Below are 14,736 nucleotides of genomic sequence, written 5' to 3'. Positions count from 1 at the left end.
TTGGATTTCTCCCTAGGAATAATACTGTGTTAGACTACCTGACAGGCAGTAAGTATTTAGCTAGAAACTCCCTTGAAGTTTCATTATGTGCCTCAGATTGAAATGATTCTAGATCTTATTAATAAATCTTATCTTTTATAAATCCTGAAAGAATATATACTGGCCCTCAGAAGTTTTAAGAGAGTTTCTAGTGCCCACAATCCACACGGCTTCTAAACTACTTACAGGCAAGAAATAGCCTGAGACTAAGTTTGCTAAGGATTCAATTATGTGGCTCAGGGATGGGAATAAAGCAAAGAGAAAAATGGCCAAGCTGTCTCCCTGCCAACACTTAATGTGCCATGAGGCATTTCCAACACTATTTGTTCGCTGCCAGGTTTGTTTGTTTTTTTTTTTTTTTTTTGGCTTTGCGATGTGCAAAGACTTTTTATTATCATGGAAGGTCCCCTGATAAATCTTTCATTTCCCTTCAGGACACGGTTTTTTGGCTTTCCCGCTGAGAGAAATTTTCACACTTTCCCTCCCACTTACACAGTAGCAGCACATTTTCTCTTGGTGTGAAAGACAACATCATCTCCTGGTTTCTCATGTTCTCTCTAAACATGTACAGTGGCTCGAGGATCTCCTTGTGTTCACGCATCTTGACTCTCATGGGAGATTTGCAATTAAGAGTTCATTTCTAGCTTAATGACCTTTTTAACTTGCTGAATTTTATTTTAAACCACTTAATTTTCTGAATGTCATAATTGATTATTTTTCAAAATGTCATTGTGTATAGTGTAGAAGTAAGTTTGGGGAATTCTGTGCTTGGGAGATAGGACCTCAATCTGTAGAGCAGACTGGCATAGTTCGTGGAATCTTCCTGCCTGATGGGTCAGTTTTTAGAATTAGAGGTGTATATCACCACATCTGAGAAATTGGCCTTTGTGTTTTATAGAGTATATTGAACTATTACATCAAATTAAACTACTAATGGAACAAAAAGATATTTTTTAATTCTTTTTTTTTGTAAACTCCTAATAGCTTTGGGGGGAAACAGGTGACTGACATTAATTTGTTGTGTTTGTTTTGGAGATAGTCCAAAACACTTACTCCATGTTAGCCTTGAACTTACTAACTAGGTAAAGATAATCTTAGAATTTTGATGTTCCTGGTATTACTCCCCAATGGGCTGGCGTGACAGATATATATAGCACATGGGGTTTTTTGTTAGTATGCTTTTGAAGGTCAAGCCCATTAGCCATCCTGACATGTGAGCTATAACTCCCATTCACATTAGCCTTTGTAAAAATAGTGATGGTTCAATAAACATCAATTTAACTGTAAAAAAGGAGACAAATGTTAGTAACAAGATTTTTTTTAAAAAGCAATGCTATTTTCTGATATTTTAAAAACAAATTTTAAGATCTCATTTCTTTATTTTCCTAAAAGCCACAGTAAATCTGGTATTGTTGGTTTGGTCTTTATCAAGTAACATACTTTTATTATATAGGCTGTGATCTCCTACATCATTGGTGCTGTTCATTACCTCACAGATGAAGGTCATACATTACATTACACCATATTACATTACATGTAAAGCCTTGTGTTTTCTTTTGTTTGGGTTCAGGTTTTAGCTTAGTCTATAATAGTTACACACTCTTGTAGGACAGGCACAGTACCCTGGCATTGCTTACGATGGGTCAAATGTTTGGTATATTGGAAGCAATCTTTCTGAGAAACTTCTGGGGAAAATGTTTAATCTCAATAGAATAAAACTTTCTTAGAAAATTTAAACTAAATATTAATAGTTAGGGGTTTTCTATTCAGGTTATTATTTTCAGTGCTTCAACACTTCATTAAAACAATCTTTCATTTTTCACTCTGTAATGTTTTTCCAGTAACTATAATACTTCCAAATGTAAGGTTTTAGCAGTTAACAAGAGAGGTAACTAGTTTTCTAATCCTTTAATTTGTAGAAAGACAGAATCATCACTGAGCATGAGGCTCAGTCAAAGAAAGTAGAGAGCAAAGAGAAGTAGCTTCACTTTGAAAAATGACAAAGCAAACAAGCTAGTAATCTATGCTGGAAGCGCTAGGCAGTATCCAACTATCATTTAGCCATGCACTTAAAAAGAGATTCCTCCACGGGGCTGTCGGTATAACTTAATTCATAATAGCAACCTTAAGGTGAAAAAAATTAAAAGAAAATAATTGGCTTTGAACAGGATCAAAACTGTTCCAAGACAATGCAAGAGAAGAAAGAGAGATAGGATGCCAAGGAGAGCTATAAATACTTTCAATAGTATTGGTTGAGTTAAAATGGAAATGAGGTCATAAAATCAACAACAGATCATGACAAAGTGCTATAAAAATATATATGTCAGCCCCATCAAACTTGAAGCATTTTATTAAGGTAAAAATTAGGTGAACTGTCAAGTTGGAAAAATAATCAGTATATAAAATATTTGTAAATGAAAATATGGGAGTACAGATAGTAATAACACTGCCTTAGCAGAAGAGCAAGTAACTGATGTGATACAGAGGAGGCCATAAGTGAGTGGAGGAATAATACAGTGCAGTATCTAGAATGGGATGAACTCGTTACTATCAAAGAAACGAAAGTGGTAGCAGAGGTAAAAAGAGAAAGGATTGTAGTGAAGGCTATGCCGAGGGGACTAATTTATGAAATATCTTGAACATTATTGCTACAAGGTAGACCAAAGGTAGATAAGGTTAATGTCAGAAGCTTAGGATAGTTGGAGAATCGTAAAAGTAGAAGAAAGGAGAAAAAAGGAGGAATCGCTAAATGCAACTAACTAGAATCTGTCAAAGTAAGTGTTGAAAACTTTAGTGAAGAAATTGAAGAGGAGAAACCAGATATTCCAAATAAAGGTAGTATGGATACAATTGTCAGAGGGTAGAGAGAAATTAGAAATTGTAAAAGGTTATGCCTGTGGACAGTGTTGTGGATCCAGATGATAGTGAAGGAACACTTGGTATAATATGAGGTATGGTGGCTTTAATTACATTGATCCCTTGGGCATATATAGTTAATTATAGCTTAATTTAATTACGCTAACAACTTAAGTTGCCACTAGATGACAGTTTTTTCTTGAAGCTTCTGTGGTGAGAATGATATCTTTTATATGTGAATACCATGGAAACAAGGGGCTTCATTTGGTGATGGATAACATAGGCAGAAATCTACTTGGCTGGGCAAAGGCTCTCTCACTTGGACAGCAAACCAGCTCTACCCGATTTCAGTGAATGCTATATGCTAAGTCCCCTAGAGGAAAATATTTTCAAAGACAATAAATCTTGGCTCTTAGATGTAAAAGTAATAACAAAAAGTGTGTATTGAAGAAATAAAAGTAGTGGGGTAGTAGAGAGATAATAGCAGAACATTCTTTGTATTCCCCAAGCAACTTTTTCTGCTTCCCTCCTGGCTGCTGAAACTGAGCACAAGGAGCCTGGAATCACAGATGACTAGGCTAGCCCTTTGCTGTGGTGAGAAAAACGAAACAAGGGCCTGGGACTAATTTTTCCACTATTTTGTTATAAAATGACACCAATTCAAGTGATACTGAATTTGTACTGACAAGCATATAATTAAAATTTCTTTTGTGTTCAGTAAGAGGCAATAACAAAAAGAAGCTATTTCTTGAATGGAATACTTCTTTTGAATATAATTTTTCAGGTAAAGCCTAACTTTACATATTACATGTACTTATTAGAACTTGGAGCAGTCCTTCTTCTAAAATCAGTTTACGGGTAAAGTGACAAGGTAGTATTGCAGAAAATGGAACAAAATGTGTTACATTTCAAGGAAGAATAAAAACAAGTCACTTGAAATTTTATTCATTTCTCTCCCAAAACACTGTCGATAAAGATCAGGAATAATTCATCGGTAGTTTGGTCCTCAAATGTGTGTGTGTGCTTGTTAACTTTCAAAAATTATTCAGAAATTTTGAAAATGTATACTTTATAAATCATTCCTGTATATAACTTGTTACTCTAATCTATAAGAAGTTAGTGAATAATTTTCCTTTTCCCCCTATGGATTCTATAGCTAAAGGTTTATATCCTTATTGAGTTCCAAAGTGTACATACAAGCAGGCATTTAGCTATAATCAGAGAAGAAACATGGATGTCATAATATTTCCTGTGTAACACCATTGAATTTCCTCTCTGGATGCTACAGCTTTGAAGTGTTCCAGTCTAATTAGGACACAACATTTATACTGTGGCTACATGAGATAAAAGATCTTGAATGCTGAATAAATAGAATATCATTGTACAGCCAATAAAAGAAGAAAACTACACATAGATTTGATTTGCAACATGCATGTATATGTATAGTCTGAATAAAAAAGGATACCAGAAGAGTATTACAGACTTGTATGTTAGGCAATATATGTGTTCCAAAAGTAGAAACAAATTAAAAAGAAAGTAACATGTGAATTGGAACATCCTTGACTAGTTACCAGGCGACATCAGGAAAGTTAATGCTTAAGAACTTTGGTGTATAAGCTATCATTGATGCTGGACTCATTGTGTGTGCCAGTGCCCATTCCCTTGGCCTTAATTCTGTGTTTGATTTTCTTATGCAAATTAAAAAGCATTAGGATTGACTTCCCCTAAATATTCTGGTTATCAGGGAAACAAAGATTCATATGTTGGTGATCTTCTTCCAAATGAAGAAGATAAACTAAGAGAGAGACAAAGGGAGGAAGAGATGGAAGGAAGAAAATAAAGAAATCCTTCCACAGATGCTAATCAAAGAATCAGAAGTATACTTTGTTTTCATACTCTTTTTAAAAATATTGCTCCTAAGCATATTCTAAAATAAAAGAAATATTCCAAATAATAGAATCAAAATAATATAAAGGTGGAATAAAGTACTAAGGTGGGAAAGTACAAAAGGAATGATGAGAAAAATTTGAAGTTAATGTATGCTCCTGTAATAGAGATGAAAATTAGCTCTGAGATTCCAGTGACCAAAATGAAAAACGCAAGCACAATGGATTCTGAAAAGCACCGAGAGAAATGAAAATGCTCCTGTCTCTGAATAGTTAGAGGCGTTCATCACCCGGGCTTGCATCTAGACATCCTTTGAACAGTATAATACAGAAGTATTAGTAGCAAGAAATTACTACCGACATTTCTTAGATCTTCCCTGGATAAATCATATTAAATTTATAAAAATCCAGACTTGATATTCAAATTAATATTGTTACTATTAAACATCCACGACAGTGTTCCCAAATATTTCAATTCCTGGTTGCCAACAATCCGAGTCCCCAATTCCCTACTCCATTAACTACAGTATTCCAATTATTCATTAGCATAATTATTGTAGTTATAAACATGATTCACACTCAATGGGAATAATCCTACAATTTACACCAATACAGAAACTTCCATTGGAGCAAGGCACACATAGCCATCTATGCTTTTTTTTTTTCCCCAACTGTTCATCACAAGCTCCTAAAAAGCTTTTTAAAAAGATTCCCAAACTCAGCGATCAGGAATGTTAACTTAATAGTTCTGGCTTTAGACTCAGCTCTCTATCCTTGCTGCTTTTGTAGGGCTTCTCCAGCACTGTCATTCAGAGCTCACTGGGACCTTATCAACTCTTCAGTCTGGCACAAGAGTCCCCTCTCAGCATGGCTGCCACCATTTGCCTACCATTGTGTTAAGGGACACCTTGAGTTCATGAAAAAGAATACTGTTATGAGAAAATTTTCAGTTTCAAATTCTTTTATCTTATAACAACAATGATTTTTGAAATGTTTTTCCTCTTTTCTAAGAGAAATTGTGAATTTAAATAGTTAAAGATTGTAAACTCTATAAAAACTCCCTGTTAATGTAATCTGTATATGAAATATTTAACAATATTGCAGAATCATATAAATGCAGAAAGAATTGTATTATCTGACATAATTCTCTAAATAATTCTTTTCTAAGAGAAATTGTGCCATGTAAGCTACTTGCCCTTAAAAGATATGCATATGGAAAGTTGAAATATAGTTCACCAAAGCTGATAAACCCTTTATCCTACTTATAATCTTAAAAAACAAGGTGGAAAATCATTCAGGCAGTAATGCATTCATACTGTCAAATTCTTTCTTGAAGGTAAAGCTTACCCTTCTCCCAACTTTCAGAAATCATTTGGAGTTATTTACTTGCAGTAATTACTGCTATTTTTGACACTTCCCTGAAAGAGTCTTTCTTTGGAAACCCCTGTTGTTTCTCTACTGAGAGCACAATGCCCACAGTAAGGCCTGAATGTAGGCTGCCTAACGCGAGTAATAAAGAGCTGCAATAAACTACATATTTCAAATAAATAGAACAACAAAAAAATAGCATTGTAACATTGAATACATTCTCCTAAGGAAGTTTCATGACAAGCGTATGCGTCCCATGTGACAAACACAGCTACATGAGATGACATAAGAGAAACTTACTGTAAAAGGAAGGATTTAATTAGCTTTGTCCAATTTCTCAAGGGGACAGAGTAATATGAAAGAACAATCACTTTGTAAATCCACGATAGAAGGACTAGTTGACTGTGGAGCCATTTCCCTTCGTTCTTTTATATACATATATATGTATATATACATATATATGTATATATATATGTATATATACATATATATATATATTCTATATTCTTTGTTTACAATCCAAAAGCTTTCCCCTTTCCCAGTCCCCCCCCCCATATGTTCCATAAGTCCTCTTCTCTCCATCCATTCTCCTATCTTTCCCCCTCCCTTTTCTCTGTCCTGGAACTCCCCCTACAATGCTGGATCAAGCCTTTCCAGGATTAGGGCCCTCTTCTTCCTTCTTCAGGGGAATCATTTGATATGCTAATTGTATCTTCAGTATTCAGAGCTTCAGGGCTAATTAATATCCACTTATCAATGATTGCATTCCATGTGTATTCTTTTGTGATTGCATTACCTCGCTTAGGATGATATTTTCCAGTTCCATCCATTTGCCTAAAAAATTCACGAATTCATTGTTTTTAATTGCTGAATAGTACTCCATTGTGTATATATACCACATTTTCTGTATCCATTCCTCCTTTGAGGGTTATCTGGGTTCTTTCCAGCTTCTGGCTATTGTAAGTAAGGCTACTATGAACATAGTGGAGCATGTGTTATTATTGCATGCTGGGGAATCCTCTGCGTATATGCCCAGAAGAGGTATAGCAGGGTCCTCCGGAATTGTCATGTCCAGTTTTCTTAGGAACCACCAGACTGATTTCCAAAGTGGTTGTACCATCTTACAATCCCACCAGCGGTGAAGGACTGTTCCTCTTTCTCCACATCCTCGCCAACACCTGCTGTCTCCTGAGTTTTTAACCTTAGCCATTCTCACTGGTGTGAGGTGAAATCTCAGGGTTGTTTTGATTTGCATTTCCCTAATGGCTAATGATGTTGAGCATTTCTTTTTTTTTAATTTATTGATATATTTATTTACATTTCAAATGATCTTAAGGTGCCTCTTGGCCATCCGAATTTCTTCAGGTGAAAATTCTTTGTTTAGGTCTGTACCCCATTTTTTTTTCATTTTTTTAATTCGATATATTTTTATTTACATTTCAAATTATTTCCCCTTTTCTGGTCCCCCACTCCCCAAAAGTCCCATAAGCCCCCTTCACTCCCCCTGTTCTTCCACCTACCCCTTCCCACTTCCCTGTTCTGGTTTTGCCTTATACTGCTTCACTGAGTCTTTCCAGAACAAGGGGCCACTCCTACGTTCTTCTTGTACCTCATTTGATGTGTGGATTATTTTTTGGGCATTCCTGTTTTCTAGGTTAATATCCACTTATTAGTGAGTGCATACCATGATTCATCTTTTGAGACTGGGTTACCTCACTTAGTATGATGTTCTCCAGCTCCATCCATTTGTCTAAGAATTTCATGAATTCATTGTTTCTAATGGCTGAATAGTACTCCATTGTGTATATATACCACATTGTTTGCATCCATTCTTCTGTTGAGGGAAACCTGGGTTCTTTCCAGCTTCTGGGTATTATAAATAGGGCTGCTATGAACATAGTGGAGCATGTATCCTTATTACATGCTGGGGAATCCTCTGGGTATATGCCCAGGAATGGTATAGCAGGATCTTCCGGAAGTGAGGTGCCCAGTTTTCTGAGGAACCGCCAGACTGATTTCCAGAGTGGTTGTACCAATTTGCAACCCCACCAGCAGTGGAGGAGTGATCCTCTTTCTCCACATCCTCGCCAACACCTGCTGTCTCCTGAATTTCTAATCTTAGCCATTCTGACTGGTGTAAGGTGAAATCTCAGGGTTGTTTTGATTTGCATTTCCCTAATGACTAATGAAGTTGAGCATTTTTTAAGATGCTTCTCCGCCATACGAAGTTCTTCAGGTGAAAATTCCTTGTTTAACTCTGTACCCCATTTTTAATAGGGTTATTTTGTACCCAATTTTTTAATAATTCTTTACATTTTAAAATGTAAGTTGGGTTTTCAATATAAGTGTTCTAAGAGACAAATAGGGAAAGATTAGATGAAATAAGGCCTCTCATTCTATTATGTCATAGCACATATGTCTGGAAGCAGGGAATTTTCGTCAACACAATTGGTGTTGAGAGATTCTGTTATCAGTTCCATGTATGAAGGTTAAAATGTTGCTTTATCACAGGGGACTCTGGAGTCAGGAAGCAGTCTCGACATCGTGTCATCATTCAGCTGCCAGCCAATGGCGGCAGGGAATGCCCAGACCCACTTTATGAAGAGAAAGCCTGCGAGACCCCTCCCACCTGTCACAGCTACAGGTAAGGCAGGGAAAGGAGGTAGGCGGAGCACTTGGTAATTCCTGACCTCATCTTTCAGGCTGGTACTCCTTCTGCCTGCTCAGGAGCCACCATTCTCTTTAGACCTTCTCCACTTCTCAAGTATCCTCTTAGGAGGCAAAGGTCCGTTTGTCCGTTTTCCAACTATGGAGGTGGGGAGACTGCCTTATGCTGATATAAATTGTAAAAAATGTAGAAAGGATTTAAGAACACAAGACACGTTGTGTTCTTTAGAGATCATTATCTTTGTCAGATGCAGAATAACCAAGAATGTCTCCCTTGTCTCCAAAGAAAGCTTGTTTTCCCTATGTGTGAGCACTGTGGCTCAGGAAGTGACAGCGTTCCTCTGCAATGCTAGTGAGATGCTTATTTTCTATTTGTCTATTTTCACTTCCTGGAAATTTGAAGTCACAAAAGCTACACATAATATCAAAATTTAATGCCTTCTTGGTATTATAACTAAAAATTTCCTCATTAAACATTGCTGACGTGCATGACTACAGAGCTTACAACCAAAGAAATGCCATATACTATGACATGAATTAATGAAAAGTGTAATCACAACATACTGATTTAAGTGGAGATTAGGGTAAATTTGCCATCTTCATACACATATCATTAATTCCGAGATGATAGACATTGTTACTGTGTGTCTATATTATGAACATTACTATTGTCCAATGCATTGATTTTTGGAATTTGTTTTAGTTATGGGATATTGTGATTTACTGTTACCTCTGCTGTGCTCATCCAAAGGGCAATGTACATGGGATTTCTAGAAGGCCTGGAGCTTACTTAGGGGAATGCGACACTTTTAGAGCATCTCTTGGCAGTATGAATAAGAAGTCCAAATGCCCTTTGTCCCTGTGGAGTCTGTTTCTTCAGAACCTACCGATGATATAGTCTTGTCTCTAGTGCCATAGAAAGAATTCTTTATTATGTTCTCTTTATAAGGGTTTAATGAGTGGGTAAATTCAAATCAGGTAAAACCGACTGTGGGTAAATAACATGCTTTTTTGTTAACACTAAGTTGTCTCTATGATTTGCCTGCCATCTCTGCTTCCTTTCACTGAGATTTTCTCCTCCTCCTGTAGGTGGAAGACACACAAATGGCGCAGGTGCCAGCTAGTTCCTTGGAGCGTTCAACAGGATGTCCCGGGAGCACAGGATGGCTGCGGGCCTGGACGGCAGGCAAGAGGTGAGAGACAGCACAGCAGTGCTGGCTTGCTTTGTACCTCTCCATATTCTCTCTTTTATCTTTACTGCTGCCTTGTTACACTTTGCATTGCTATCAGGCTTGGGCAGAGTACAGCAGATAGAAACAGCTTTGACCTATTTTACCAAATACCAGAAACCAGAAACATGGCTCTTGAAATTTTGTTCTTTGGCAATAACACACAAATGTTGGTTTCTTCACTAATTAATAAGTTGAAGAAAATCAGAAGCGTGGTTCATTTATGGCATAGATCACAACATAACTAAGTCTTTTGTGTGTTTATACATCATGATGATTCATAGCACTTTACTGGACACCTTAACAATCACTATGTTCATAACCCTTGTTTGCATGCATCCCATTTGTGTATGTAAACAATGTACTGTACCTGGATAGCTTTCTTGAAATTCTCAATAGTGACATTTCTAATAATGCAGAGGCTATCCAGGGCTCTAATTATAATTGATAGTGGATTTTAAGATGAATACTTATTTAATCAAAGCTTGCAGTATGTGAAGTGTGGATTGTTCACACTGCTACAGATCATGGAATCCTGCAGAAGTGTGTGATGAAAAGCTATCACATTTCACATTCCAAGCATTGTAGATTAGTATTCATACCCATGTATGAAAGAACACTTGGAATTTAGGTATTTTATTGTTGTTGCTCATACATACTGTCAGTAGTTAATATGAATGCTGGAAATATAGCTTAATATGTAATAGAACATACTTCTACCTTTCTTTAACATATAAAGGTGTGGCTTTGCTCTATCATTTGTATTTATTTTTATAATGATGATTCAGATGTTTGGATAAACTTAACTTTGAGTTCTAGTTTTTACATTAAAAAATAAGATTTATTTTTTAATCTTGAGAACTCCTTTTAGAGATATTTTAGAAATAATCTATTTTTAGATTGTTCTTAAAAGAAGTCTTCATTTGAAATGCTAATTGTAGTTTATTACTTATATTATGTGCATGGTAATATTTATGAGTCCATTTTATTTGTATAACTTTCATTGGGAATTGTCTGCTATGGGGGATTTTGTCTGTGATATCCTGGGAGCTGATGTCTTAGGCAAATGAACTGGACAAGATGACAGTCTTGTACTGATAGTAAAAATTAAAAATTTATTAAAAGTTGTAAAAGCACAGAATACCCACCAGAGAATGGGAGCAGATTCTAGCAAGCATGCAGTTTAAAAGCTCCAGATTTAGAGATCAGGAGCATTTATTTACCAAGGACAGAGAGTTCTCTGAAGGGATAGATCTTTGGCTGGTGTGTGTGTGTGTGTGTGTGTGTGTGTGTGTGTGTGTGTGTGTGTGTATTTGTGATCTAAGTGATGCCCTTTCTTGGTTTGTGGGTCTGGAGCTACTCACAGTCACATGAGTGTAACCCTATGTGTCCATAATAAAACATAGATAAATGACTCTTGCTGGAGCTATTACATAACTGAGTGTTGCTTTTCTCGTTGCAAATCGTTCTTCAAGAAATTGAGAAATGCAAAGCCTTATCATTCACTGACAACTCCTCCTTTGAACCAAGTGTGAATCCATGTACAATTCTGGGTCTACATGGAATTACAAATGGTACAGGGTGGGTTTGGAAGTCAGGATATAAAAGCTTCCATTTGAATTATTGCACACATACAAGGTGAGCTTTCCTCCTCTAGTTACCTTGTAGGTGGAAAAGAAAAAGTCTGCTTTGAATGTAGGATTTTTTTTTTTTTTTAGTTTTATTATACAAATGCTCACAAATAGTACTCAGCAATCAGTGGTCTGAATATAAAAGGTATATTTTATAGAATACCACTAAAGAAACTGTTGGGTATGGTTGTCCTGCCTAGTTTTGTGTCAGCTTGACAAAGTTAGAGTCATCAGAAAGGAGGGAGACTCAGTCGAGAAAATGCCTCCATAGATAGGCCTGTGGAACATTTTATTGATTACTGATTTATGTGGATGGGCCCAGCCTATTGTGTGTGATACTATCATGGACTGGTAGTTAGTCCTGGGTTCTATTAGAAATCAGGCTGAGGAAGCCAGTAGCATTCCTTCATGACCTCTGAGCCAGCCCCTACCCTGCTTTAGTTCCTGTTCTAACGTCCTTTAATGATGAAATGATATGAAATCTTAACCCAAATAAAACTTTTCCTCCCCAAGTTCCTTTTGGTCATGATGTTTTATCACAGCAATAGTAGCCCTCACGAAGACAAAGAGTCACCCATGTGAAGTGCCATCATAATTCAAAACTCCACTATTAAAGGCTGCCTGACCTTGAGTGAGTCACTTCCTCCATCTGAGACTGAAAACACATAGCCTTGCAGCACTGGGCTCAATTCCATCTTCTTCCTGGCAGTCAATGACCCGGATGACCGTGCACAGAATGTCACAGGGGCACAGAAGCAACAGTGTGATCATTGACTTTTCCATGTCCAAATCTAACAGTGACTGTTTTATTCTGGTCCTAGTAAGCACATATTTCTTAAAATCTCACACGCTTACCCACTTCCTCTGTAAAACAGAAAGTTGTCTTTGGCTTTCTCAGTGCTACTTTCTCCTGGCTTTTGAGTGTTCAATTGCAATTTCTCCCAGTCTTTAAACAATGCTTTCTAAAATTGGCACAGTCTGACACTGTATGTGCTCTCTCTCTCTCTCTCTCTCTCTCTCTCTCTCTCGTGTGTGTGTGTGTGTGTGTGTGTGTGTGTGTGTGTGTGTGTGTGTGTATGTGAGAGAAAGAGAGAGAGAAAGAGAGAGAGAGAGAGAGAGCATGAGAGAGAGAGAGGGGAAGGAAGGAAGGATAAAGTTACATTATAGCAACTGGTTTAACTTTAGGATAATAACTTCAATGCAAAAAGACTTCTCTTTATTATGCCATCCTATGGATATTTCTTTTTCTTGAAGCTTGTGTTGTATTTCATTTCTATGGGGCATGAAATGGAGAGAGGTATCTTTTTTTTCATGGAAGTAAAGCAACATTTCCTTACATTGAAAATTCTATTCATGATTAAATCCAGAACTGTGCACAGTTAGCTTGTTAGTATCTCACCATCTTTATCTTTGGCACCATATGATCACAGGCAAAGTCAAAATAAATGAATGAATGAGTGAATAAATAAATAAATAAATCCTTTCTTTTAGTAGCTGAAGTAATATTGCATAAATTCAGCCAGCAAAGTCAGTAGAATGGGAATGTCTGTGTTGTTTAGTACATCAGACTTTCTAATCCAGCTACTCAGTCATTTGAGACTGCATTGAGATGGCTGTGTAGAAAGAACCATGGGCACCTGAAAGGGTGGTGATACTGAAACCAAGGAGCTTGCATTTCTTAGGGAAATTAGAACATTTAATTCCACCCAACAAATTGGAGTTAAAGACTAAAAGCAATTGATTGCAAATTTGATCATTAGAAGCTGACAGAGTAAGGAAGGCTTGAAGGATGGGCTTATTCTTGGCTTGTCCCCTTCACTAGCATAACCAGACAGGAGACAGGAACGAATGCACAGTGTGATCCATTCTATAAGCACTTGAGCTAAGAAGAACTGCAATTGATAAGCTCATAGAAAAGTGGGTAGATTGAGACAGAGATGTAAGCTGGAGCCTGGGGTGAATTTGTGGAGATATATAAATGTCAGGATCAGTGTTTGAGACTGTGTTCAACACATGAAAAGAGCCAGGCCGGAGGAAAGCAGTGCTTTCTCTGTCAGTGTGTGCAGAATAGATTAGAACAATAAGACACTTGGGCCCAGCTTCTGGCTAAGATGCTGCTGGAACAATAAAAGGTGGAAGAAACGGAGACTCGGATGAGAAATTCAGTGTGACAATGGACAGAAATAAATAGATATTGGCCTTAAGATAGTGAGGATGTTTGTAGGACTTCGTGGCAGAGACTAGAATGGATAGTAGAACTACGAGTTAAAGTTGAACCGTAGGCTCTTTCAGCCAATCCAATATTTTTAGCTTCATCGTTGTTCCATTGGTGAAGATAATTAACTCTGAAAGAGCTAATCTGAGAAGTTGTTTGTATAATTTGCATGGTATGGCTGCCAAGTATAAGAAACCTAATCTGAGGCTCAAGCAGATATGTAAGGTAGCCTAGAGTGGTGTATAGTTATTCGACCCACATTCCATGAAATGATTTGCTATACTATAGGAAACCTCAGATCTCCAAGATATTCTTTGTATTTATTTTTTCATTAGCAATTTCCTTTTTCTCTAGGCTGCTTACATTCTAAAGCTCTTTAGTTATTTCTTTTAATCTAAAGTATTTAAATTAAAATAAATATTTCTATAATTTCTTAGCATTAACATTTCCTTCTTTGCATCAGAAATTTCATTATATCAATTAACATATAGCTGTGACCCTTGTACACTATACTGGGACTCTAATAATAGAAATATTTATTGTGTGGCTTTTATCAAATAATTTGCCTATACCAGAGATTAGTAAACTATAGTATGTCAACCAAATCCAGCCCATAGCCCATTTCTTTGTAGCTAACATTGTACTAGAACACAGCCATACCTATTTCTTTATATATTGCTAGTGGCTCCTCTCACGATATGGGGCAAAGTTGAGTAGCTACAAGAGACATTTATGTCTCAGAAAGCAAAAATTATTTACAATCTCAGCTTTGCAGAAACAAGTTACTGGCCCCAATCTAATCTCATAAGAATATAATCATTGCTATAGTCACAACTCCTAGTAGG

General features: G+C 36.7%; 1 protein-coding gene across 1 annotated transcript in view; it reads left to right on the top strand.

Moving 5' to 3' along the window:
- Thsd7a (thrombospondin type 1 domain containing 7A) overlaps positions 1-14,736 on the top strand; it is a 413,636-nt gene that overhangs the window by 319,184 nt on the left and 79,716 nt on the right. Inside the window, exons 10-11 of the mRNA XM_052173249.1 lie at positions 8,661-8,793; positions 9,906-10,009. Coding sequence (XP_052029209.1) covers positions 8,661-8,793; positions 9,906-10,009 — 237 coding nt within the window. The remainder of the gene's footprint in view (positions 1-8,660; positions 8,794-9,905; positions 10,010-14,736) is intronic.

This window comes from Apodemus sylvaticus, chromosome 2 (assembly GCF_947179515.1).
Source record: "Apodemus sylvaticus chromosome 2, mApoSyl1.1, whole genome shotgun sequence".
In the NCBI taxonomy this organism is placed as follows: domain Eukaryota; kingdom Metazoa; phylum Chordata; class Mammalia; order Rodentia; family Muridae; genus Apodemus; species Apodemus sylvaticus.
The sequence above is the reverse complement of the archived record's forward strand: the minus strand, read 5'-3'. Positions and strand labels throughout refer to the sequence as shown.